Source organism: Dipodomys ordii, unplaced genomic scaffold, assembly GCF_000151885.1.
Source record: "Dipodomys ordii isolate 6190 unplaced genomic scaffold, Dord_2.0 Scaffold13, whole genome shotgun sequence".
Lineage (NCBI taxonomy): Eukaryota > Metazoa > Chordata > Mammalia > Rodentia > Heteromyidae > Dipodomys > Dipodomys ordii.
In genome coordinates, this window is record NW_012267229.1 from 10,782,742 (window position 1) to 10,807,510 (window position 24,769).

At 44.3% G+C, this 24,769-nt stretch overlaps 2 protein-coding genes across 8 annotated transcripts in view; both read left to right on the top strand.

Annotated features, from left to right (window-relative positions):
• The first annotated feature begins 1,952 nt into the window (after positions 1-1,952).
• Positions 1,953-17,659, top strand: Fastkd5 (FAST kinase domains 5). Of its 4 annotated transcripts, XM_013010940.1 has the most exons (3): positions 1,963-2,037; positions 4,368-4,447; positions 14,780-17,659. In XM_013010940.1, the coding sequence occupies exon 3, from the start codon at positions 14,817-14,819 to the stop codon at positions 17,256-17,258; it is 2,442 nt and encodes an 813-aa protein (XP_012866394.1). In that variant the 5' UTR covers positions 1,963-2,037; positions 4,368-4,447; positions 14,780-14,816; the 3' UTR covers positions 17,259-17,659. The 4 variants fall into 4 exon arrangements, with proteins under 4 accessions (XP_012866393.1, XP_012866394.1, XP_012866396.1 ...); XM_013010939.1 differs by lacking the exon at positions 4,368-4,447 and having other exon boundaries at positions 1,953-2,037; positions 14,780-17,658; XM_013010942.1 differs by lacking the exons at positions 1,963-2,037; positions 4,368-4,447 and adding an exon at positions 2,383-2,445.
• The window catches only part of Ubox5 (U-box domain containing 5), a 41,757-nt gene continuing 18,954 nt past the window's right edge, over positions 1,967-24,769 (top strand). For 3 of the 4 annotated variants that reach the window (XM_013010943.1, XM_013010945.1, XM_013010946.1), the window contains exon 1: positions 1,967-2,037. The gene's annotated coding sequence lies outside the window, so the exon portion shown is untranslated. Of the gene's footprint in view, positions 2,038-2,404; positions 2,446-24,769 lie in introns of those variants that run through there. The other variant, XM_013010944.1, reaches the window with a different exon arrangement.

Consider the following 24,769-nt stretch of genomic DNA (forward strand, 5'->3'; position numbering starts at 1 on the left):
CCCATTCCTGATTTACAGTATCTTTGTTGTTGTTGATTGTGGAGCTTGAACTCTAGGCCTGGGCATTGTCTCTCAGCTCTTTAGCTCAAGGCTAGTGCTCTACCACTTGAGCCACAGTGCCACTTCCAACTTTTTCTGTTTATGTGATGCTGAGGAATCAAACTCAGGGCCTCATGCATGTGAGGCAAGCACTCTACCACTGAGCCATCTTCCCAGCCCTGATTTATAGTGGTTCATTTTTCCTCTCCTCGGGGGGAAAAGTCTGGGCGTAGGTGTCAAAGAAGTTGATTCATTGTGGACCTAGATAGACTTACTCTCCCATACTAGCTTGTTTCCTCCTTGCCACAAGGTGGCTGCCATCTTGTGAAGGGATTGGTTTGCATCACTTTATCAGGCAAGTAAAAGCTTTCCCATAATCGTGTCAGCATCCCTCCCTTTTAATCTTGTTGGTCAGAACTGAGTCATATGCTCCTCCTACTTCAAGGGAGATTGGGAAATTGAGTATTTGGCAAAGAGTAATAGGATTGTCTCACATCTCCTAGAGATGGGCTTTCTGTTGTCTGGCCACTGCTAGCAGAGACAGACCTGTAATCAACAACTAATAAGCATTTCCTGGTCTGACCTATTGAGAGACCCCTCAAGCAGTGGCATCAGTGGTCTGGGGTGCCAGGCAAACTGCTCTCCACAAAGTTCAGCAGTTAGGATGCTGGACCCTCACCTTGGCCAGGTCATGTCCTCTCTATATAACTTTTGATAAGATGCTGTCTGGAGGGAGCATTTTTTTTGGGGGGGGGTCCATCCGTGGGGCCTGAACTCTGGGCCTGGGCGCTGTCCCTCAGCTCTTCAGCTCAAGGCTAGCACTCTACCACTTGAGCCACAGCGCCACTTCCGACTTTTTTCTTTTTGCTTATGTGGTGCTGAGGAATTGAACCCAGGGCCCCAGGCATGCAAGGCAAGCGTTCTACCACTGAGCCGCCTTCCCAGCCCCTGGAGGGAGCCTTTTTGGGTCTCCCCCACAGCCCTTTGAATGGATGGCAGGGACAAGGTATGAAAACTCTCATCAGCAACTTTCAAGTACCCTCAGCCCTCAGATATGGCAATAGAGGCTGCCCTCTGCCCCTGCTGCCCCCTTCTTGTGTCTGTATGACAATCCTGGTGCTTGAACTCAGGGCCTGTGTGTTGTCCCTGAACTTTACTCAGGGCTGGTACTTTACTACTTATACCACATCTCCAGTTATGCTGTGTGTGTGTGTGTGTGTGTGTGTGTGTGTGTGTGTGTGTGTTTAATTGGAGAGAAGAGCCCTTTCCTGGCAGGGATGACTTCAAACCCCTATCCTCAGGTTTTAGCCTCTTGAGTAGTTGACAGGCATGAGCCACTGGTGACTGGCTTTGGCCCTTCTGATGAAGTGGAGTTTCGGCAGTCTCTTTCTTTCCTAGGATCCCCAAAACAACCCAGGTATGAGACCACAGTGATGGTGTTGGGGTGGGGGTGGGGGATGGGGGACGTGGGGGGAGATGCCTGGCTCACCCATCACAGTTCTGGTCTCCAGCACTAACTCATCACATCCATTTTTCCAAATAGTCTGGCCTATCCATCACTAATTCTCCTGAGAGCACTTTATAGATACATCTTATTATAAATGCATTGTAAGCCTCACTGTATAGCTGAGAAACCAGGTTTTGAGAGTTTACAGGGAGTTCCCCAAAGTCATAAAACCCTGATGTCCAGATTCAAACCTGTATCTACGATGCTCAGCTACTTCCAGGGTGACCCATTCAGGGTGCTATTTCTTACCCCGGAGGGCACAGACGTCCCAGCGTTTTCATTCATGCCCTCTAGTGGACTTGGTCCTTAGACAACGCGGCAGAGTCTTTTGAGCCTCTTACGCACCCGTCCCTCGCCTAGCAGGCGGAAGTTGCGGACGGCAAGCCGGAAGTGGCGCTGAGGATTCCGGTGCTGGTGGAGGAGCGGCCGTGTCTCCTCAACCTGCGGGGTCCTAGGCCACCTATTGCGGCGGCCGCCTTGGCCAGGCTCAGGTGAGTGGCAGCGGCTGGGGAGGAGTCGCGGCGGCCGTTTCCGGTCCGGGGGCTGAGCCTCCAGCCTTCCTGGTTGCGTCCAGGCCGTGGCGTGCGCCCAGGCCCCGGTCCCGGAGCGCCTCGGTCACGCGGCCACCCCAGAGTCCTGCGACCCGACCGGAACCTGCCCCGGTGCTGAGTGAGCATTGGGACTGTACGTGGCTCCCAGGGCAGTGTGAAGATGTAGTGAGAGCTCCCTCCTCACCTCTTGCCACACCTCAATCCTTTGTGCACAGTGATCCCAAGGACATTTCCGAGTCAGCCGCTCCGGGGTAGGGCCCGAGATGCTGTTGTTTCCAACCAGCTTCCCGCACCGTCGTACCTAGAGCAGCGACGCTCTCCATTAATTGGTTTAGTACTTGGGACAAGGTAAGTCTTCAGTAAAGAAAAGGAGATTAGGACAAACCTTTTTGTGTGTGCTCCGGTACTGGGGCTTGAACTCTTAGCCTTTTCTCTCAAGGCTGGTTCGTGCTCTACCACTTGAGCCACACTTCCATTTCCAGCTTTTTGGTGGTTCATTGGAGATAAGAGTCTTACAGACTTTCCTGCCTGTGTTGATTTTGAACCACAGTCCTCAGATCTCAGTTCCCCTGAGTAGATAGGATCCTAGACACGAGCCACCCCACCGACTTACATACCTTTTCTTTATTTTTAGCAGTTTCAGGTTGCAAAAACCTAGTATTGTTGTCTCCTCCCCTCCCCCCCCCTTCTTTCCACGGATAGGAAATGACATTTCTTCCCTTGCTTCCCCCCCACCCTTTCTTTTTCCTGAGCAAAATCCAACAGCTCTTTTTTGCTGAGTCAGGGAGCTTTGTGAAGGCCCCCCCTGTAGTAGATTCTTCTCGGGTCTTCCCAAGAGGCACTTCATTGTTCATTCACTGTAGGCCTTTGGAATCCACTGTGGTTGGTGTTTGGAATTCCAGTCATGTTTTCTGCACTTTGGGTACAGTGTGAATAGATAAGAATGCTCCCTTTCCAGAGGCAGGTCTGTACCTTACTGTTCTGGATCCCATTAGGAAAGCCCTTCATGATTTGCTCCTGCCTAATATATGAAAATAAAACCTGATGACTGTATTGCTTCATACAGCTGATAAAGTGAGGTCTTTGGCAATTAAGCAGGACTGCTGTATATTTGTTAGTGAAGGTTTCTCTTCCCTATTTAGTGATTTATTTTTCTAGTTCCCAACAAAACCTTTTCTTTTATCACATAAATAAAACAAGTATGATATCAAAGAATTCTGAAGTTCCTCCTTGGCTTGTCTAAAAGAATATGCTATATAGTCTTGCACACTGAACAAGCAAGTAAAACCATGTGCTTAGTGGACTAACAGTAATAGTTACTGGAACTGCTTGAGAATTTTTTTCTTGTGACTGTGGGTATACATACTTCCCTTTACATGCCTGGGTTTTTGTCATGCTTTTAGTAGACTCATTTATATGGGCCAATAGGACTCTGTTTTATATGAGAGATTTTCCAGATCCAGGGCCTTAGGAAAAATTTTTTTTTGGGGGGGAGGGTCAGTCATTGGGCTTGAACTCTGGGCTTCGGCACTGTCCCTGAGCTCTTCAGCTCAAGGCCAGCACTCTACCACTTGAGCCACAGCTCAACTTCTGGTTTTCTGGTGGTTATTTGAAGAGTCTCATAGACTTGCCTGGCAGGGCTGGCTTTGAACTGTGATCTTTAGATCTCAGCCTAGGATTACACGTGTGAGCCACCAGCGCCCAGCCTTAAAAGCAGTTACTGTAACAGAATCATCTTTGGGCTTTACCTACACCTGTTACCATCCTGGTAGAGGAATGACAGAGTCTTAGAAGGAGTGGACTGTGTGCACTAACAAAGTTTTAACAGATGATTATATGGGCTGTTTTTGTTCTTATAAGCACTGAAACCAGAATGAAGAAAAGAGAATGGTTTGCTAGATTTGATTTTTGTTTAACTTAGCTCAGTACGTGATACTTTGACTAAACAATTTTACATGTGTGCTTAACCTTCCTAATACTAGTACACTCCTCTGGTATGCTCTTCACCTATGTAGAAACAGAAGAAACTAGCCCTGTTAATATACTTAATAATAGCTAAGGGCGTTTAATGTGAGACACTTCTGCTTCTAGAGAAAGTTAGAGATTAGGTATGTTACTCAGTGATAGAGAGCTTGCCTAGCATGTGTGAGGCTCTAGGTTTGATTCTCAACACTGGAAGAGAAGGAAGGAGAAAAGAGTTGGAGGAGACAGACAACGACTTGGTGTCTGGAACTTGTATATTCTGAGGGTGTTATACACTTAATCTACAGTTGGCATGGTTACTTTCCTCTACCCTGCTCTCCTTGAAGTTATTTGGACTTGCTCTGACCTGCACCTGGAAAATAGAAAGGTAAATTCCTTGTTTTTATGAAGTCACATCAATCAGTGGGCAGTGGGCAGTGCTTTTCGGGAATGCAAGTCTCTGTTCTGAGAATATACACTGATTAAGTAAGACTCTTAAAGTGGCACTGGGAAGGAGAGTATACTTGGGGCACTTAAACTAGGAAAGGAGCTTTGTGCAATGACATCAGATGTCTTTGAGTCTTTAGTGAAAAAGAACCCAGAGTTAATAGAACATCTCATAGTCTCTCTTTTGAACTAGTGGATTCTTTGCAGTCCTTGAGTGAAGAGGAGCTCTAACTTTCTCTCAGATATGTTTGCTCTACCTGGGCAGCACACCCCACCTCCATTCCTTCCCAGTGCCTTTCCTCCTACTTTTTTACCCTACTGTTTCTCTTCCTTGCTTCTCTTTTTCTTTTCCACAATACTCAGGACCTAACTTTTTTTTTTTTTTTTGGGTCCAGTCGTGGGGCCTGAACTCTGGGCCTGGACGCTGTCCTTCAGCTCTTCCGCTCAAGGCTAGCGCTCTACCACTTGAGCTACAGCGCCACTTATGGCTTTTTTCTTTTTGCTTATGTGGTGCTGAGGAATCGAACCCAGGGCCTTGAGCATGCAAGGCAAGCGCTCTACCACTGAGCCACCTTCCCAGCCCAGGACCTAACTTTTAAAGTGCTATACTTTAGACCACAATAGATGTGTTGATATGGTATTTAGTATAACTCCAAAAGTTGCCTGCTGAAAAAAGTAAGTGGCCCCAGTTTACCAATTACAGTTTTATATTTCATGCCTCAAAGATTCCTTGCCACCCACCATTTCTGTTACTGGACATCTATAAAGTTCTATAGATAGTAGGAAGTACTTAACTATAATTTTTCCACATTTTCCATATGTTATTTCATTGTCTTTTGAATAATACATAATTTCTTGTTATTCCATGCATTTTGTAAGTTTAATTTTTGTTTAAGTTGCACATTTTTATGATTTAAACTATCAGTGGAACTTATAACACTATTCCTTTTCCTCTCTCTTTTTTTTTTTTTTTTTTTGGTCAGTCATGGGGCTTGAACGCTGGGCCTGGATACTTTCCCTGAGCTCTTCAGCTCAAGGTGAGTGCTAGTTGAGCCACAGCGCCACTTCTGGTTTTCTGGTGGTTAATTGGAGATAAGAGTCTCATAGACTTTCCTGCCGGGGCTGGCTCTGAGCTGTGATCCTCAGATCTCAGCCTCCTGAGTAGCTAGGATTACAGGTGTGAGCCACCAGCGTCTGGCCTCTCTCCATTTTTGTTCCTCAGTACTTTCACCTATTGATCTGTTTCTTTTGACATTTTAAAATGTGTATTTTAAAATGTTATAGCAACATGATTAAAAGAAGTTTTAAATAGAAAAATGTTTCTCTCTTAATTTTACCATAGCAATAGAGCAGCTACTTTCACATGATACATTTGTGTTGCTATTTCTTTCTTGATATTTATGTTAAAGAGGGTCATTATGTTTGCCAGGCTGGTCTTCAATTCCTGTGCACAAGTAATTTTCCCACCTTAGCCTTCCAAGTAGCTAGACCTACAGGTGCAGCCAACTCCTCTGCCTTGTTGGTATTTATTGATTTCTAACTTTTTTTTCTGTACTGGTTCTGGGTCTTGAACTCAGGGCCTAGGCACTATCCCTGGACTTCTTTTGCTTAAGGCTATAGCTCCACCACTTGAGTCACAGCCCCATTTCCAGCTTTTTCGTAGTTTACTGAAGATAACAGTCTCAGGAACTGTTCCTTCTGAACTGGCTTCGAACCACAGTCCTCAGATATCACCTTCTTAAGGAGCTAGGATTTCAGGTATGAATCATTGGAACCTGGCTTGATGTCTGAGTTTTATATCTCTTGACTTCTGTATAACAAACTTCAGGACTCTATGCTTTTTTCCTCCCCAATAATGAAGTTTGAACCCAGGGCCTCATTCGTGCCAGGCTGGTGCTCTACCACTTGCGCCATGCCTCCAACCTTGTTTTTCACTCACTGTTTTGAGAATAAGGTTTCACTTCCCACTCCGGCATGTACATGGACTCTGGCTCTGCCTGCTGTGGGTTTCTCATTGTTGCTGGGATCATTGGCATGCTCCATGCATCCAGCTTCCCCCTGTGGAAATGAGTCTCCTGGACCTTTTTGTCTGTCTTGGCCTGGAACCATGATCTTCCCTACCTCAGTCTTTCACCTAGTAAGTACATACAGTTCTACCCAGTTGTGGGTTGAGAAGAGGTCTTGTGAATTTTTCTGCATTATCTGGCCTCCAATTGTGATCTTTTTTTATCTTAGCCTCCCAGAGGCTCTATTTTATATCACTCTCCAACCTCCCTATACTTTCTCCCCCTACCTTTTTTCCTGTCAATATAGTTTCATTATAATTTTTTTTTTAATTTAGTACCAGTACTGGGGCTTGAACTCAGGGCCTGGACCTTATCCCTTTTTTTGCTCAAGGATAGCAGCCTATCACTTGAGCCACAGATGTATTCCTAGCTTTTTTTGTGGTTAATTGGAGATAAGAGTCTCATGGACTTTCCTGTCTGGGCAGGCTTTGAACTACTAGCCTCAGATCTCAGCCTTCGGAGTAGCTAGGATAACAGTTGTGAGCCACTTGTGCCCAGCTAATAGTTTCTGTCTTGTACAACATTTTTTGTCTTTCCTCAATCAAGCTCACATCATCTATTGGAGGAACACCAGTGGGAATTATAAGAGCTAATGAAGGGGGCAAATGAGGATGAATATGGTCAAATTCATTTGCATACTTGAAAATAGAACAATGAAAACTATTGAAATTGTTTTGAGAAAAAGGAAGGGAGATAAGGGAGAAGATTAGAGGAAGTGAGATTGATTGGGTACATTTTTTACATGTGTGGAAATGTCAGAATGAAAACCCTTCCCTTGTACAACTAATGCATGCTAAAAGGGGAGATTATTATTTTTTTTGTGTGTGTGAAAATACTGTACAGAGGGGTTACAATTACATGGGCAAGATAATGAGTACATTTCTTATCAAGCACTGTAGCCTCCTCTTTTGTTCCTTTCCCATCCCATCGTCCCCCCTTACCCAAACCCCCCCCCAAAGTTGTAAAGTTCGTTTTAGACATACAAGTTGTACGTCTCATTGTTGCAATGGGTCCACCTGTATCCCTATTTAAACGATTTGTTTTTTTCCCTTCCCCTCCAAATTATAACAACATCAAATACAGTGAAAGCAGGGGTTATACCATGGGGAAGGGACATACAAATAAAAGGGGAGATTCTTTTTTTTTTTAATTTTTTTTTTTTTGGTCCAGTCGTGGGGCCTGAACTCTGGGCCTGGGCACTGTCCCTCAGCTCTTCAGCTCAAGGCTAGCAGTCTACCACTTGAGCCACAACGCCACTTCCGGCTTTTTTCTTTTTGCTTATGTGGTGCTGAGGAATCGAACCCAGGGCCTCGAGCATGCAAGGCAAGCGCTCTACCACTGAGCCACCTTCCCAGCAAAAGGGGAGATTCTTAAAAAGTTATTTCTCAGCTTTGATGCAGTGCTACATGCCTATAATCTTAGCTACCATGAGGCATACACAAGAGGATCAGGAATTCCAGGCTAGCTCAGACAAAAAATTAGGTCTTGTCTCAAAAAAAAAAGAAGGGTGAGGGGCTGAGAAGTTGGCTCAGTGGTAGAGCGCTTGCCTTGCATGCATAAGACTCTGGGTTCGATTCCTCAGCACCACATAAGCAGAAAAAAAAAAGCCGGAAGTGGCGCTGTGGCTCTAGTGGTAGAGTGCTAGCCTTGAGCTGAAGAGCTGAGGGACAGCGCCCAGGCCCAGAGTTCAGGCCCCACGACCGGAAAAAAAAAAAAGAAGGGTGAGAGGGTAAAGAGAAAATATTAAAGCAGTTACCTAGCATGTACAAGACCCTGGGTTCAAAACCCCAAACTGGGGCTGGGAAGGTGGCTCAGTGGTAGAGCGCTTGCCTTGCAAGCCTGAGGCCCTAGGTTCGATTCTTCAGCACCACATAAGCAAAAAGAAAAAAGCTGGATGGGGCTGGGAAGGTGGCTCAGTGGTAGAGTGCTTGCCTTGCATGCATGAGGCCCTGGGTTCGATTCCTCAGCACCACATTAGCAAAAAGGAAAAAAAGCCAGAAGTGGCGGCGCTGTGACTCAAGTGGTAGATTGCTAGCCTTCAGCTGAAGATCTGAGGGACAGCGCCCAGACCCAGAGTTCAGGGCCCATGACCGGACCAAAAAAAAAAAAAAAAAGCAAAACCCCAAACTGAGGGACAAAGTTACTTTTTAGTAGCTAGTTTCTAAGATATATTGAAGGACCACAGACTTGAACAGTGTAAACTTTAATTGCAAACTATGTTGGACCAAATTTAGATTCCAGGTTGCAAAGAAGGTCTTGTTAAAACCCTTGTTCTGTCTTCTGGAACATTCTATTGCTTTCTCTTTTATTGCCATCATGCCTGTGTTATAATATTAATTGAGAGTTTTAGTGACTATTTTGAGGCATATACATCTGTTTTGTTTTTATGAGCCCAGAGTCTCACGTGTGTTAAAAAGCACACTACCACTGAACTATACCCCCAGCCCAAGGCATGTGAATCTTTTTTCTTTTTTTCTTTGCCAGACCTGGGGCTTGCTTCTGTTCAAGGTTAGTGCTTTACCACCTGAGCCACAGTGCCACTTCTGGATTTTTTTGTTTATGTGGTACCGAGGAATCAAATCCAGTGCATGCTAGGCAAGTGCTCTACCACTAAGCCACATTCCCAGCCTATAAATATCATTTAAATATTGAAGAAAAATAAAATCATTTCAGTTCCATCTTCCTTTTTTTTTTTTCTGATCATGGGGCTTGAACTCAGGGCCTCGGTGCTATCCCTGAGCTTTTTTTGCTCAAGGATAGTGCTCTATCACTTTGAGACACAGTGCCACTTCTAGTTTTCTGTTGGCTAATTAGAGTTAGGAGTCTCATGGACTTTTTTGCCCAGGCTGGCTTTCAGCCATGATCCTCAGATCTTAGCTTCCTGAGTAGCTAGGATTACAGGTGGTGTGAGACACTCGCACCCAGCGCCTAATGTTTTTTGAATGCAGATGTTGGCAGTCTACATTCATAAAAATCAACTAATGGGGCCTGAGAAGGTGGCTCAGTGGTAGAGCATTTGCCTTGCATGCATGAGGCCCTGGGTTCAATTCCTCAGCACCACATAAGCAGAAAAAAAAAAGCTGGAAGTGACGTTGTGGCTCAAGTAGTAGAGTGCTAGCCTTGACCCGAAGAGCTGAGGCACAGCACCCAGGCCCAGAGTTCAGGCCCCACGACTGGACCCCCCCCCCCCCAAAAAAAAAAAATTGGGGCTGGGAAGGTGGCTCAGTGGTAGAGCGCTTGTCTTGCATGCATGTGGCTCTGGGTTCGATTCCTCAGCACTACATAAGCAAAAGAAAAAAGCCGGAAGTGGCACTGGGGCTCAAGCGGTAGCACTAGCCTTGAGCTGAAGAGCTGAGGGACGGCGCCCAGGCCCAGAATTCAGGCCCCACGACTGGACCCCCCCCCAAAAAAAAAATCAACTAATGGGGATTTGGGGTATGACTCAGGGGTAGACACTTACATAGCATGTGTGAAGCCTAGAACTTTAGCCCTAGCACCTCAAAAATAAATTAACTATCCAACTAACCAACTAATGCTCTACGGCAGAAGGCTATGAACCTTTTTTTTTTTTTTTTTTGGTTGTGGGGCCTGAACTCTGGGCCTGGGTGCTGTTCCTGAGCCCTTCAGCTGAAGGCTAGCTCTCTACCACCTGAGCCACAGCACCACATGCAGTTTTCTGGTGGTTTATTGGAGATAAGAGTCTCAGAGACTTTCCTGCCAGGGCTGGCTTTGAACCGTGGTCCTCAGATCTCAGCCTCCTGAGTAGCTAGGATTACAGGTGTGAGCCACTGGCCCCTGGCAGGTCATGAACCTTTTATATACAGGGCTAGATAGTAAATACTTGCATAAATCCAAATAATTCTGCTTTTATGACAGGAAAGTCAATTTAAACTATGGGTAAATTCTGATAAGCCTTTGCTTATATAATAGATACAGGACTAGATTTGAGCCCTGAGGTATAGTTTGCTGACCCCTGGTCTGTGGCACCTGGTACATGGGTTGAAACTTGGGCAAAATGGTTCATAGGTCACAGTAAAGAACCAAATTAATCCAGGCCCTAGTGGTTCATGCCAGTCATCCTAGTTATTTAAGAGGCTGATAACCTAAGCATTGTGGCTTGAAGCCAAATCCAAGAGACTCTTATTTCCAATTTACCAGCAAAAGCTAGAAGTGAAGGTATGGCTTAAGTGATAGAGTACCGGCCATGAATAAAAAAGTTAAAAGCATGGGATCCTGAATTCAAACCCCAGTACAGGCTAGGAACAAAGTGTATAGAGATTTAGTGTGTGACATACTTTCCTGTCACCCAGAGAAGCCTGCGTAGCTAAGCTACAAAACAAAGCTATCTTGCTCTAAAATCCTATGGATTCTGATGGGCGCTGATGGCTCATCATGCCTGTAATTCTAACTGCTCAGAAGCCTGAGATCTGAGGATGGTAGGCAGTTCAAAGCTAGCCTGGGCCTGAAAGTTCATGAGATTCTAATCTCTAGTTAGAAAAAGAAGAAAAAAAAAAAGAAAGAAAAGAAAAAGCTGGAAGTGAAGCTGTGACTCAAGTGGTAGAGTGCTAGCCTTAAGTTAAAAAAAAAAAAAGCAGCTAAAGGACAGTACCCAGGTCCTGAGTTCAAGTCCCCTCACCCGCACACAGTACTTTGTTTCTTATATATGGATGTGTGAACTCTGGCAGCAGAGTTAGGCAGAAATTTCAGAAAGTTATTTTGACTTCTTTGGGAATCTTGGATTTCTTTTTTTTTTTTTTCCCCCGGTTGTGGGGCTTGAACTCTGGGCTTGGGCGCTGTCCCTGTGCTCTTGAGCTCAAGGCGAGAGCTCTACCGCTTGAGTCACAGAGCAACTTCCGGTTTTCTAGTGGTATACTGGAGATAAGAGTCTCTCAGTCTTTTCCTGCCTGGGCTGGCTTTGAACCGTGTTCCTCAGATCTCAGCCTCCTGAGTAGCTAGGATTACAGGCGTGAGCCACTGGCACCCGGAGGAATCTTGGATTTCTATGCAAGCTTTGTGTGCAGACTTTGGCAGCCCAGGTCTTCTTGGATTTGATTTTCAGGTTTTGATACCTAAGTGGAATAAAAGAGAATAAGCCTTTTTTTTTTTTTTTAAAGTAAGAATATGTGGGAATTGTACTACTGACAGGCAGAATAAGGACATAATCAGCACCTGACTTAGGACAGGTATGGCTAATATGCTTTCTCCATGACTGGTCAGTGGGGCAGCCTGGTGAACTGCTGATCCATTACCCTTAACCCAGCTTTGAGAGGCTTTATTCTTTTCACTCAGCAGTAAGAAGGGGAAGGCCTGCCTTCCTTCACCACCATGAATGAGTTACTGAGAATATGTTCCCATTGCCTGACTATTCTGCAGTAGTTATTAAACTTATGCAAGAAGCCTGGGGGCTAGACATAGTAGTCCAGATAAATTCACACTCAAGAGGCTGAGGCAGGAGGATCTGAGTTCCAGGCCAGCCTTATGCTATGTAGCAAGAAAACAACAAAAATATCCAAGCTGGGGCTGGGAATGTGGCTTACTGGTAGAGTGCTTGCCTTGCATGCATGAGCCCTGGGTTCGATTCTTCAGAACCATATACACAGAAAAAGCCAGAAGTAGTGCTTTGGCTCAAGTGGTAGAGCATTACACTTGAGCAAAAGAAGCTCAGGGACAGTGTCCAGGCCCTGAGTTGAAGCCCCAGGACTGGCCAAAAAAATCCAAGTTGGGCACCATGGTTCAAACTTGTAATCCTGGCTACTTGAGAGAGGTTCAAGGCCAGCTTAGGGGGAAAAGAGTTCACAAAATTCTGTTTTAAGGGCTGGGAAGGTGGCTTCGTGGTAGAGTGCTTGCCTAGCATGCATGAAGCCTTGGGTTCAATTCCTCAGTACCACATACACAGAAAAAGCCGAAGTGGTGCTATGGCTCAAGGGGTAGAGTGCTAGCCTTGAGCCAAAGAAACTCAGGGACAGTGCCCAGGCCCTGAGTTCAAGCCCTAGGACTGGCAAAAAAAAAAAAAAAAAAATTCTGTTTTAGCCAATGGCTGTACATGGTGGTATATGTCTGTCATTCCACTAACGTGGGAAAGCACCAATAGGAGGATCCAACTCAGGCAATAAAGCAAGATGCCATAAAAAATAACCAATACAAAAAGGACTAGCAGAATGACTCAAGATGGGTAGAATACCTACCTCATGAGTGTGTAGCCCTGAGTTCAAATCCAAGTACTGCCTTCCTAAAAAAAAAAATATATATATCTAAAGATGACAGTTGAGCTCTTCCTTTTTTTTTTTGTCAGTCATGGGCCTGAACTCTGGGCCTGGGTGGGCGCTGTCCCTCAGCTCTTCGCTCAAGGCAAGCACTCTACCACTTGAGCCACAGCGCCACTTCCGATTTTTTCTGCTTATGTGGTGCTGAGGAATCGAACCCAGGGCCTCATACTTGCAAGGCAAGCACTCTACCATTGAGCCACCTTCCCAGCCCCCCCCCTTTTTTTTTCTTGTCAGTTGTTGGGCTTGAACTCTAGGCCTAGGCACTGTCTCTCAGCTATTCAGCTAAAGGTTAGCCCTCTACCACTCCAGCCACAGTGCCACTTCCAGTTTTCCGGTGGTTTATTGGATGCTGGTTTATTTTCCAGTGGTTTATTGGAGTCTCACAGAGGGGCTAGGAAGGTGGCTCAGTGGTAGAGTGTTTACCTCGCACGTATGAGGTCCTGGGTTTGATTCCTTAGCCCCATATAAACAGAAAAAACTGCAAGTGATGCTGTGGCTCAAGTAGTAGAGCGCTAGCCTTGAGATGAAGAGCTGAGATTCGCACCCAGGCCCAGAGTTTAGACCCCATGACAGACCAAAAAAAAAAAAAAAAGGCTGGGAATGTGGCTTAGTGGTAGAGTACTTGCCTAGCATTCATGAAGCATGAAGCCCTGGGTTCAATTTTTCCATCCCACATAAACAGAAAAAGCCAGAAGTAGCACTGTGGCTCAAGTGGTAGAATGCTAGTCTTGAACAAAAGAAGCTCAGTGGCAGTGCCCAGGCCCTAGTTTAATCCCCAGAACTGATTTAAAAAAAAAAAAAATGCTGGGTGCCAGTGGCTCATGCCTGTAATCCTAGCTACTTAGGAGGCTGAGATCTGAGGATTAGGGTTCAAAGCCAGCTCGGGCAGGAAAGTCCGAGAGACTCCTGTCTCCAATAAACCACTAGAAAACTGGAAGTGGCGCTGTGGCTCAAGTGGTAGAGAGCTAGCCTTGAGCTGAAGAGTTCAAGCCCCATGACTAACAAACAAACAAACAAAACACAAAAAAAACCCCAGACAACACTAGGAGAACAGGTGCTTATAATTCTAGCTACTCAAGAGACTAAAATCTGAAAATTGAGGTTAAAGCCAGTTTGGGCAGGCAAATTAGAAAGACTCTCTTCTTTTTAATTACAAAACTTGGAACTGAAGGTGTGGCTCAAGTAGTAGAGCACCAGCTACAGGCAGAAAAGTCTAAGTCTTTAAGTAAGAATGCAAGGCCCTGAGTTCAAGTTCTAGTACTGGCAAAAAAACAAAAAACTGGGTACTGGTGGCTCAAGCCTGTAATCCTAGATAGTGAGGAGACTGAGATCTGAAGATCATGGTTCAAAGCCAGCCCAGGCCGGAAAGTCCTGGTGAGACTCATCTCCCATTAACCACCAGGAAACTGGAAGTGGCACTGTGGCTCAAAGTGGTAGAGTGCTAGCCTTGAGCAAAAGAGCTCAGAGACAAGTGTCTAGGCCCTGAGTTCAAGCTCTATGACTGACAAAGAAAGGAAGAAAAAAGAACTAGAACACTTTTTCATTTGTGCTCTTAGTGTAGTAGTCTTTATAAATACCTTATTCTCCAACTATACTTTTTTTTGCTGTTAAAGGATGAAAGGAATTGCTCATTCTTTTCCCAGCTTTCTTTTGGCGGTCTTCTTTTTCATTTCTGTTGTGTTAGCAACCAACTGACTGTGACTTTTCTTTTCTGCAACCAAGTAGTAAGTTGGATCAAGCAGGTGTCTTAAGAACTCCTGGGTTTGGGGTTTTCTTGTGCCTTTATGCAAGGAAGGGTTTATCTTGATACGTGGTGGCTTGTGGTTTGGGTATTCACTAGCATTGAACTTTGTGTGGACAGCCATGTAGTTTGTATCTATTTCTTATAAGTTTTAGTATTGTGATTGGAAGCCATTTATTCTTCATCTACCCTTTTTTCAGTATCTGGCACCAATTCTGGCCCAGTCATTTGTGATCCATGGCTCTTGTGGTATTCCGAAGATTTCCGGGCAGTTTATGTGGAACACCTCACTGTCCAGCTCTAATCAAGCACCATGTAGACAAGAAACTACCTGATCAGACCTATGAGGACTGTGCTCTGCCTGCCAGAAAGATCAGTCCTCACACCAGAATGACAACTACTCTCAAGTTGTTAAAGCCTGTAAAATACAAAGTATTTTGCAGTCCTTTTGCCTACAGTGCAACCCAAAGTATGGCATATTGGAATATGGGCGGCAGGACACGGCAAGGGGGACAGGACCTTCCAGAGCAACATAGCCTCCACTATACTGCCAGAAAAGTTAACAACATTGTTAGTATAGCCTCTTCTCAAAGAGGACTTACAATCAGCCATGCCCTCCTGGGTTTGGAATTCAGCAAGGCTTCTATCTCCAATGCCAGCACATGGCAGCCAGGCTCACTGAGGGTTGATGAAGAAGATGTAGAAGTGTTTGACTCCTTAGAAGACACCCGGGTTTTCCTGCAGCTAAGGCCAGAGTACCAGCTACACAGCTATACCAGATCTGAGACTTGTCAGCCCTTGTCTGTTTCAGAAGGTGAACTAATTTTGCACAAAGTCACAGTTTATCAAAATAGCCTTCAGCCTGAAGTCATTGTTGATTATTTCTGTAAGCTGAGCACTTTGCCTGCTGAGCAGCAGCCTGGTTTGCTGCCCAGGGCCAGCTTTGCCTTGCTATGCCAGCTGAGTATGAAGAACATACAACTCTTCCATACTGAAGATTTGATCAGTATTTTGAAAGCCTTTGTTGTTTTAGGAATCCCTCGCTCCCATTCAATTCTAGATGTATATGAAACCAGGTTTTGCCATCAGGTGTGGAAGATGAGTTTAGATCAGCTTCTCTTGGTGGCTGATCTTTGGCGATACTTGGGCCGCAAAGCACCTCGATTTTTAAATATTTTTTTTAGTTACCTTAATTTGCACTGGAAAGATCTATCCTTGTCTCAGCTGATTCACTTAATTTATATTGTAGGTGAAAATCGTGAGGCACCACAAGACCTAATGCAAAAACTAGAATCACTGATTGTTAAGTACATAGATTTGATCAATTTAGAGGAAGTTGGCACAATCTGTTTGGGGTTCTTTAAGTCAAGTAGTAGTCTGTCTGAATTTGTCATGCGGAAAATTGGAGACTTGGCTTGTGCGGACATGAAACATCTTAGTAGTCATGCCTTAGTGCATATTCTTAAAATGTTCCGTTTCACTCACATGGATCATGTAAAGTTCATGAAGCAATTTGGAGAGATTGCTCCTCAGCGAATTCCTTCCCTAGGGGTGCAAGGTGTCATGCACCTGACGCTGGCCTGCTCAGCCTTACGCTTCCTGGATGAAAGAGTCATGAATGCAGTGGCTGCCTCTTTGCCTTCTCGGGTAGCACATTGTCGAAGTAAAGATGTAGCCAAGATTCTGTGGTCATTTGGAACTCTTAACTATAAGCCACCCAACACAGAAGAATTTTATTCTAGCCTGATAAATGAGATTCACAGAAAGATGCCTGAATTCAACCAATACCCAGAACACCTGCTTACTTGCCTGCTGGGCCTGGCATTTTCAGAGTACTTTCCAACAGAGTTTATCAACATTGCTCTGAGTCCAGGGTTTGTCAGGTTGGCCCAGGAGAGAAGTAAGTTTGAACTCAGTAAAGAACTGTATACTCTTGATGGTACAGTTGGCATTGAGTGTCCAGATTACAGAGGCAATCGTCTCTGCTCTCACCTTCAGAAAGAAGCATCTGCAAAGTTGTGGAATTCAGCAAGAAAGGATATGACCTCAAAGCCTGAATTCCTAGAAGCTTTCTCTTTACTTGAGACCATGTTGGGTGGCCCCCAGTACATCATGCACCATATGATTTTGCCTCATACTCGGTCCTCTGACATGGAGGTCCAGCTTGATGCTAACATGAAGCCATTACCATTTAACAGAGATGCCATACCAACTGAAGATGTAGCCAAAATAAGACTTAAGCATGTGGGAGTCAGCCTTACAGATGACTTGATGAATCAGTTGCTGAAAGGGAAACCAAGAAGTTATTTCAAGGGGGAAATTGAGTCAAAGGCTAGCCAGAAGCCCATGGTGTTAGACAACAAAGGGCCGCTAACCATGGAGGGTGACCATTGCAATGTAGCAGATAGATTGAGTACTATGGAAGTGGCTGATCCTTGTCCCCCAGTCCAGAAAGAGACCCCACTAGTGAAACTAGCCATTCAGCTGACAAATAGAAACCAGTATTGTTATGGTTCCAGGGATCTGCTTGGACTGCACAATATGAAGAGGCGGCAGTTACTTCGGCTTGGGTATCGTGTGGTAGAGTTATCCTACTGGGAGTGGCTCCCACTATTGAAACGAACTCGCTTAGAGAAGCTGGCATATCTCCATGAGAAAGTGTTTACCACTGCTCTCTGAAGTGCTCCCAGAGGGATTTGTACTCATAAAAGCAATAGGTGTATACCTTACCATGTGTAGTTTGAGCATCCCTAATCCAAAAATAAAAAAATCCTAAGTACTCCAAAATCTGAAACTTTTTATGTTTTGTTGTTGGCAATACTGGAGTTTTGAACTCAGCATCATGTTGGCTCTGCAGATGCTGTATTACTTGAACCATGCATCCAATGTTTCTTGTTCTTTTTGTTTTGTTTTTATATGTCTGTGTACATACATGTGTGTGTGCCAGTATGAGTGCTTGAACTTTCTGCTGGATTTGAAGATAAGAGTCTCTTAAATTTGTCTTCACTGGCTTTGAACCATGATCTTCAGATCTCAACCTCCTGAGTAACTAGGATTGTAGGTATGAGTCATTTATGTCCAGAGGTTTTTCACTTTTAGTTATTTTTCAGATAGGGTTTTGTCATTTTGTTGTTGTTTTTGTCTTTTTTTTTGTAGATCATGAGGCTTGAACTCTGGGCCTTGGTGCAGTTCCTCAGCTCTTCAGCTCACGGCCAGCACTCTGCCAATTGAGCCACAATGCTACTTCCGGTTTTTCTGGTGGTAAATTGGAGATAAGAGTCTCACAGACTTTCTACCCTGAATAGCAGTTCACTGCTATCCTCAGATCTCAGCCCCCTGAGTAGGTAGTTAGGATTATAGGCATGAGTCACCGGCGCTGGACTTGGCTTTTGTTTTGTTGGGCATGGAGCTTGAACTCTGGGCCTGGACGCTGTCCCTCAGCTCTTCAGGTCAAGGCCAGCAGTCTACCACTTGAGTCATGGCACCACTTCTAGTTTTCTGGTGGTTGATTGGAAATAAGAGTCCCACGGACTTTTCTGCCCTGGCTGTCTTCCTGAGTAGCTAGGATTACAGGTAGGAGCCACTGGTGCCCCAAGCTTCTTGTTGTTGTTTTTAATGTGTGTGTGTTAGTCCAGTGCCAGTCTCAAACCATGATCCTCCCACCTGCAGCCTTCTTAAGTTTCTGGGACCATAAGCATGTACCACCACGTGCAGCTTATTGATTCTGGTGGGTTCTTGCCCAGGCTGGCCTTGATTGAACCATAGTTCTAAACTCCAACTCTGAGTAGCTGGGATGGTAGCCATGAGCCTGCTCAGCCTATGTAGGTTTGTTCCTTTTCTTTTTCTTTTCTTTCTTCCTTCCTCCCTACTTGCCTCTATTTTTCTTGTTTTTTTTTTTCTTTGTTTTGCCAGTTGTGGGGCTTGAACTCAGGGCCTAGGCACTGTCTCTGAGCTTCTTTTTGTGTTTGTGTGTATGTGTGTGTGTGTGTGTATGTGTGTGGGGTTTTTTTTGGGGGGGGTTGGTTTTGGGGCTTGAACTCTGTGCCTGGGTGCTGTCCCTCAGCTCTTCAGCTCAAGGCTAGTGCTCTACCATTTGAGCCACAGCACCACTTCCGGCTTTTTTGTTTATGTGGTGCTGAGGAATCGAACCCAGGGCCTCATGCATGCTAGGCAAGTACTCTACCAAGCCACCTTTCCAGGTGCCATGCCCCGCTTTTTTTGCTCAAGGTTTGTATTCTACCACTTAAGCTACAGTACCACTTGCAGCCTTTTTTGTTTATGTTTTATGTGGTCCTAAGGAATCAAAACCAGGGCTTCATGCATGCTAGGCAAGCACTCTACCCCTAAGCCACATTCCTAGCCCCTCTGTTTCTTTCTTATGTGGTTTCAGAGCATTTTGGATTTTTAGGGTTTTGGATTAAGGATAATCAAATGGCAGTCTATGCATATATTCTCAAATCTGAAACAACCTGAAATGTGAAATATTTCTGATGCCAAACATTTTGGATAAAGAACATTCAACCTGTATTCCCAATTACAAAAGCTAGAATGTAAGTTTAATATAAAAACATCTGCTAAGGAGAAGTAGTTATGCTTCTGTGGCATTGAAGCTTGAACATGAATTATTTGTAATCCATACCAGTAGTAAATTTTGGCTACTAAGTAGCTAGTTTATGCATTTCATTCTTGGTAAATAAAAAAAAATCTTAAAATGTCCTGTGGTCTAGTAAGTCATATTTATTTTTTCTTTTTCTGTTTACTATCATTCTCTCTGTTTTGAGTCTGTCTAAGACCAATTAAAAAATATTGTCCTAACTGGGTGCCAGTGGCTCACCCCTGTAATGCTAGCTACTCAGGAGGTTGAGATCTGAGGATCGCAGTTCAAAGCCAGCCCGAGCAAGGAAAGTCTGTGAGACTCTTGTCTCCAAGAAACCATCAGAAAACTGGAAGTGGTGCTGTGACTCAAGTGGCAGAGTGCTAGCCTTGAACTGAAGAGCCAAGGGACAGCAATCAGGCCCAGAGTTCAAGCCCCAAGACTGACAAGAAAAAGAAAATTGTCCTTTACTTTGTGTAATATAAGAATCTCTAAGCTTCACTTACATTTCAGGATTTTTCCTTCATCTGTGCTGTTTTTCACATCCTCTAAACTGAATGTCTGAATTCGTGTTTACATTGAGTTGGCTGTCCTTCGTTGCTCATTCTTCCTTATTGGTTTGTTTGTAGTTTAGTGCCAGTCCCAGAGCTCGAACTCAGTGCCTGGGTGCTGTCCCTTAGCTTTTTCACTTAAAGCTAGCATTTTTACTACTTGAGTCACAACTTCATGTCCAGCTTTTTGTTGGTTAATTGAAAATAAGAATCTCATAGACTTTCCTGGACTCCCAGTTAGCCTTTTGAGTAGCTAGGATTACAGGCATGAGCCACCAGCACTTGGTAAGAATTTCTTTTATAAGGAATCTTTTATTATTTTCCAGATCTCATTGTGAAGAACACTTCCTCAGAGAGGATTTCACCACTCATGCTAACTGAAATACCACCACTCCATTAAATTTAGTGCCAGTACTGGGCCTTGTCCTTTCACTAGTGGCAGGCACTCTACCACTGCGCCATGTCATCAATTCCAGCTTTTTGCTAGTAAATTGGAGATAAAATTTGAGTCTTATGATCTCATCAATTTATTTGTTTAAGCTGCTTCACAGTTTTCAGATCTTAGCTTCCTGAGTTGCTAGAATTACAGATGTGAGTCACTAGTGCCCAGCTTCTGTGGGTCTTTGATTTTCAAAGACTAATGTCAAAACTTACTGTTTTGCTTAATTCACTTATTAGCTCAAAAAGATTTTTTTTTATTATAGTGTGGATTCCTTGGGATTTTTCCATATAGGCTTGTGTTACCTGTATATAGAGATTATTTTACATCTTTCCTTCTACTTTGGATTTCTTATTTCTTCTTTTTGCCTAAATATTCTGGCAAGAACTTTTAGTAAGATACTGAATAGATGTAATGAAAGTAGCCATATTTGTCAGATCAGTCCCCTGATCTTAGAGGAATACTTTATCTTTCATCATTAAGTTTGATAACAGCTGTGGATTTTTCGTAAACCCTTATGTTAAGGAAATTCCTTTTTGATCCTCATTTTCTGTGTGTTCAACTAATAGCTTTTTTATTTTTTATTTTATTATTATTATTTTTTTGGGGTCCGGTCATGGGGCCTGAACTCTGGGTCTGGGCGCTGTCTCTCAGCTCTTCAGCTCAAGGCTAGGGCTCTACCACTTGAGCCACAGTGCCACTTCCGGCTTTTTTCTTTTTGTTTATGTGGTGCTAAGGAATTGAACCCAGGGCCTCATGCATGTAAGGCAAGCACTCTACCACTGAGCCATCTTCCCAGCCCCACTAATAGCTTTTTTAGTTGTCAGTATGTCCCAAATAATACAGGAGACAATTTTTTTTTTTTGGGTTGGTTGTGGGGCTTGAACTCTGGGCCTGGGTGCTGTCCCTCAGCTCTTCAGCTCAAGCAAGCACTCTACCACTTGAGCTACAGCACCACTTCCAGTTTTCTAGTGGTTTATCGGAGATAGGAGTCTCACAGTCTTTCCTGCCTGGGCTGGCTTTGAACTGCGATCCTCAGATCTCAGCCTCCTGAGTAGCTAGGATTATAGGCGTGAGCCACTGGCGCCCGGTGAGACATTCTTATATATAGAAAAATTCAATGTTTATTTGAAATTCAGGGTTAATGGCACACCATTTGCTAAGTCTGCCAGCTCAGAGATAGCATCACTATTTTGAGGGCTGTGACAGAAGGGATCAATATGCTGAAGATAGGGTGTTAGAGTCAAAGATAAGTTGAAAACTCAGGAGAGAGAAAAGAGCATGAAGTAAAGTACTTGGGGAAGGACAGGGTTAGTGTTAGGTTTGTATTTTAGGGCCTGGTCACCTCACTTAGGATGCTACAGAATTTTGTTGATAGTTATTAGGCAGTGATTAAGCTATAGATTGTTTTGCCAGTCCTGGGGCTTGAACTCAGGGCCTGGACACTGTTCCTGAGCTTCTTTTGCTCAAGGCTAACACTCTACCACTTGAGCCACATCACCACTTGTTGCTTTTTTTTGGGGGGGGGTCCAGTCGTGGGGCCTGAATTCGGGCTGGGCGCTGTCCCTCAAGGTTAGCGCTCTACCACTTGAGCCACAGCACCACTTCCGGCTTTTTTTCTTTTTTGCTTATGTGGTGCTGAGGAATCGAACCCAGGGCCTCAGTCACACAAGGCAAGTGCTCTACCACTGAGCCACCTTCCCAGCCCCCACTTGTTGCTTTTTATGTTTATATGGTTCTGCGGAATTGAGCCCAGAGCTTCATACATGCTAGGCAAGCACTCTGCCACTAAGCCACATCTCCAGCCCTAAGTTAGAGATCTTGACAAAGCCTTTTTAGAAGAAAAAGGATGCTTGTTTATGTCTTGTTTTAATCTTATGTGTTTACTTATTACCTATTTTTTTCTTTTTTATTTGAGACAGATTCTCACTGTGTAACTCAAGCTGACCTTGAACTTGTGATTGCCCTGCCTCAGTCATGGAGGTGCTGTGATTATAGGTGTATGCCACCACACCTACCTTTTTTCTTTTTTTGGTGACAGTACTGGGACTTGAACTCAGGGGTTGGCACTATCCTTAGCTTTTTCGCTTAAGGTTGGCACTCTATCACTTGAGCCACACCTCCATTCCAACTTAAAAAAACAAAAACACCAAAAAAAACCTAGTTAATTAGAGCTAAATCTAATACTTTTCTTTCTGCCTAGGCTAGCTTCAAACCATGATCCTCAGATTTTAGCCTCCTGAGTAGCTAGGATTAGATGTATGAGGCACTGGTGCCTAGCTCTACCTATGGGGTTCCTTCCTTCCTTCCTTCCTTCCTTCCTTCCTTCCTTCCTTCCTCCCCTCCCTCCCTCTCTCCCTCCCTCCCTCCCTCCCTCCTCTCTCTCTCTCTCTCTCTTTCTTTGTCATGGGGCTTGAACTCGGGGCCTGGATGCTGTCCCTGAGCTCTTCAGCTCAAGGTGAGCGCAGTGCCACTTCCGGTTTTCTGGTGGTTTATTGAAGATAAGAGTCTCATAGGCTTTCCTGCCTGGGCTGGTTTTGAACCATGATCCACAGATCTCAGCCTCCTGAGTAGCTAGGCATGAGCCACCTGCATCATCTTCTTAAGAGTAAAAAGTTTGTTCATGGGATGAAGATATAGCTCATTTCATAAGGTGTTTGCTTGGCATATGCGAGGTCCTGGTTTTTATTCTTAGCACTGCAAAAACAAAACTGTCTACTTGTGCCTGACACAGTGCTTCAATGCATTAAGCCTTTGAAGTGTGACTCACCTGAACAACTTACAAAATTACAAACTTCTTTTTGAGCCTATGCTTGTTTGTCTTTTTGCACACCTCTCACTGGTAGAAATAGGCTGGGAGCAGCTGCCTTTCATTTTAACCAGCTCTAAGAAAAATGTGCATAAGTTACACGTTTTTCATGGGTGGACAGGTAACTCAATTTAGAAATTATAAGAAGTATTATGTGTCTTTAAAAGCTGAAGTGCTCAATTTATAAAATTGCTCACCATATTGGTATTCCACCTACTCTTTGAGGTTAAATGCTTTTCTTTTATTTGACAGATAATCTTTTCCTTTTTTCCTCTAACCTGTTTGAGCCCAGTCTTTAAAATATGTGTGTCTGCCAGAATTACTTTTTTTGTGTGTGTGAGAATCAGTATCAGGTTGTATAAGTCTGCTATTGCAACTTCTTTGCAGGCCTAAGGAAAATGGATGTTCTAGTGTTCAGAAAGTGTCATGGTCACCTTATTCTCTTCCAAATTATCCTTCTACACTTCCCCCACCTCCAGGATTTGACCTCAACAGTAGCAGCAGTGCTTATTTCATTGCTTCAAGCTTCAGGGAGTATTTGAACAGCGTAACCAATTCATTCCAGTTTGCCCAGGACTTTCCCAGTTTTACCACTGAAAGTCCCATGTGCTGAGGAACCTCCCAGTCCTAAGTACATCAATATAGTTGGTCAGTCCACATCTGGATCCCTACCTGACCCTTTCTTTCCCTTCCCCTTCCTGAGTTCAGGTACAGGGAGGTAGAGGAGAAAGGTTTATCTCTATCTGAACATCCAGACCTGTACAGACTGCCAGCTACAAAAGATACCTGAGCATGTGTGTGGCTTGTGCAGTCATCCCTGATATCATCCTGAGACCTCAGGAACCAGTCCAGGTTTTTAAGCTACTCCTCTCAACTTCACCACACACAGAAGGAAAAGTCTCAACGTAGCCCACTAATCTAGTGTTAGATATTTAACTTTCTGAATGCATGCCATTACCTCCAAATACGTGTGTGTGTGTATGTGTGTGTGTGTATGTGTGTGTGTGTGTGTGTGTGTGTATGTATCCATAGATAGGCTTTGTTTTGTATCATTTTTGTTGTTTGAGGATCAAACCTAGAGCTTTGCAGGTACTATATCCTTACATCCTCAGTGAGTGTGTTGTGTGTGTGTGTGTGTGTATGTGTGTGTGTGTGTATTACTAGAGATTGAATTCAGTGCCTCTTGCTTGTACTTAGTACAACTTAAGCCATATGCCTGTGCTTTTTGTTTTTAGTTATTCAGCTAGGATTTTTTTGTTGTTGTTGTTGTTGATCCTGGGGCTTGAACTCAGGGCCTGGGTGCTGTCCCTGAGTTGCTTTTGCTCAAGGCTAGCGCTCTACCACTTGAGCCACAATGCTACTTCTGGCTTTTTCTGCTTATGTGGTGCTGAGGAATTGAACCCAGGCCTCATGCATGTGAGGCAAGCACTCAATTACTGACTGAGACACCTTCCCAGCCCTCAGCTAGGGTCTTGTGCCAACTTTGCCCCCATCTCCATCTTACAAGTAGCTGGTATTATATACATATGCCACCATGCCCAGCCCTTTGTTTCTGGTTTTGTTGTTTTTTTTGTTTTTGAGATACGGTCTCTTAACCACTCCTGCCTCCACCTCCGTAGTGCTGAGATCTGAGGATCAAGGTTCAAAGCCAGCCCAGGAAGGAAAAGTAGAAATGGCACTGTGGCTCAAGTGGCAGTGCTCTCCTCTTGAGCTGAAGAGCTCAGGGACAGCACCCAGGCCCAGAATTCAAGCCTCATGACCGACAAGAAACTTTTAAATAAAAAAAAAAAAAAAATA

Coding starts and splice junctions, on each gene's coding strand:
- Fastkd5 (XM_013010939.1), top strand. CDS start 14,817: ATGGCTCTTGTGGTATTCCGAAGATTTCCGGGCAGTTTATGTGGAACA.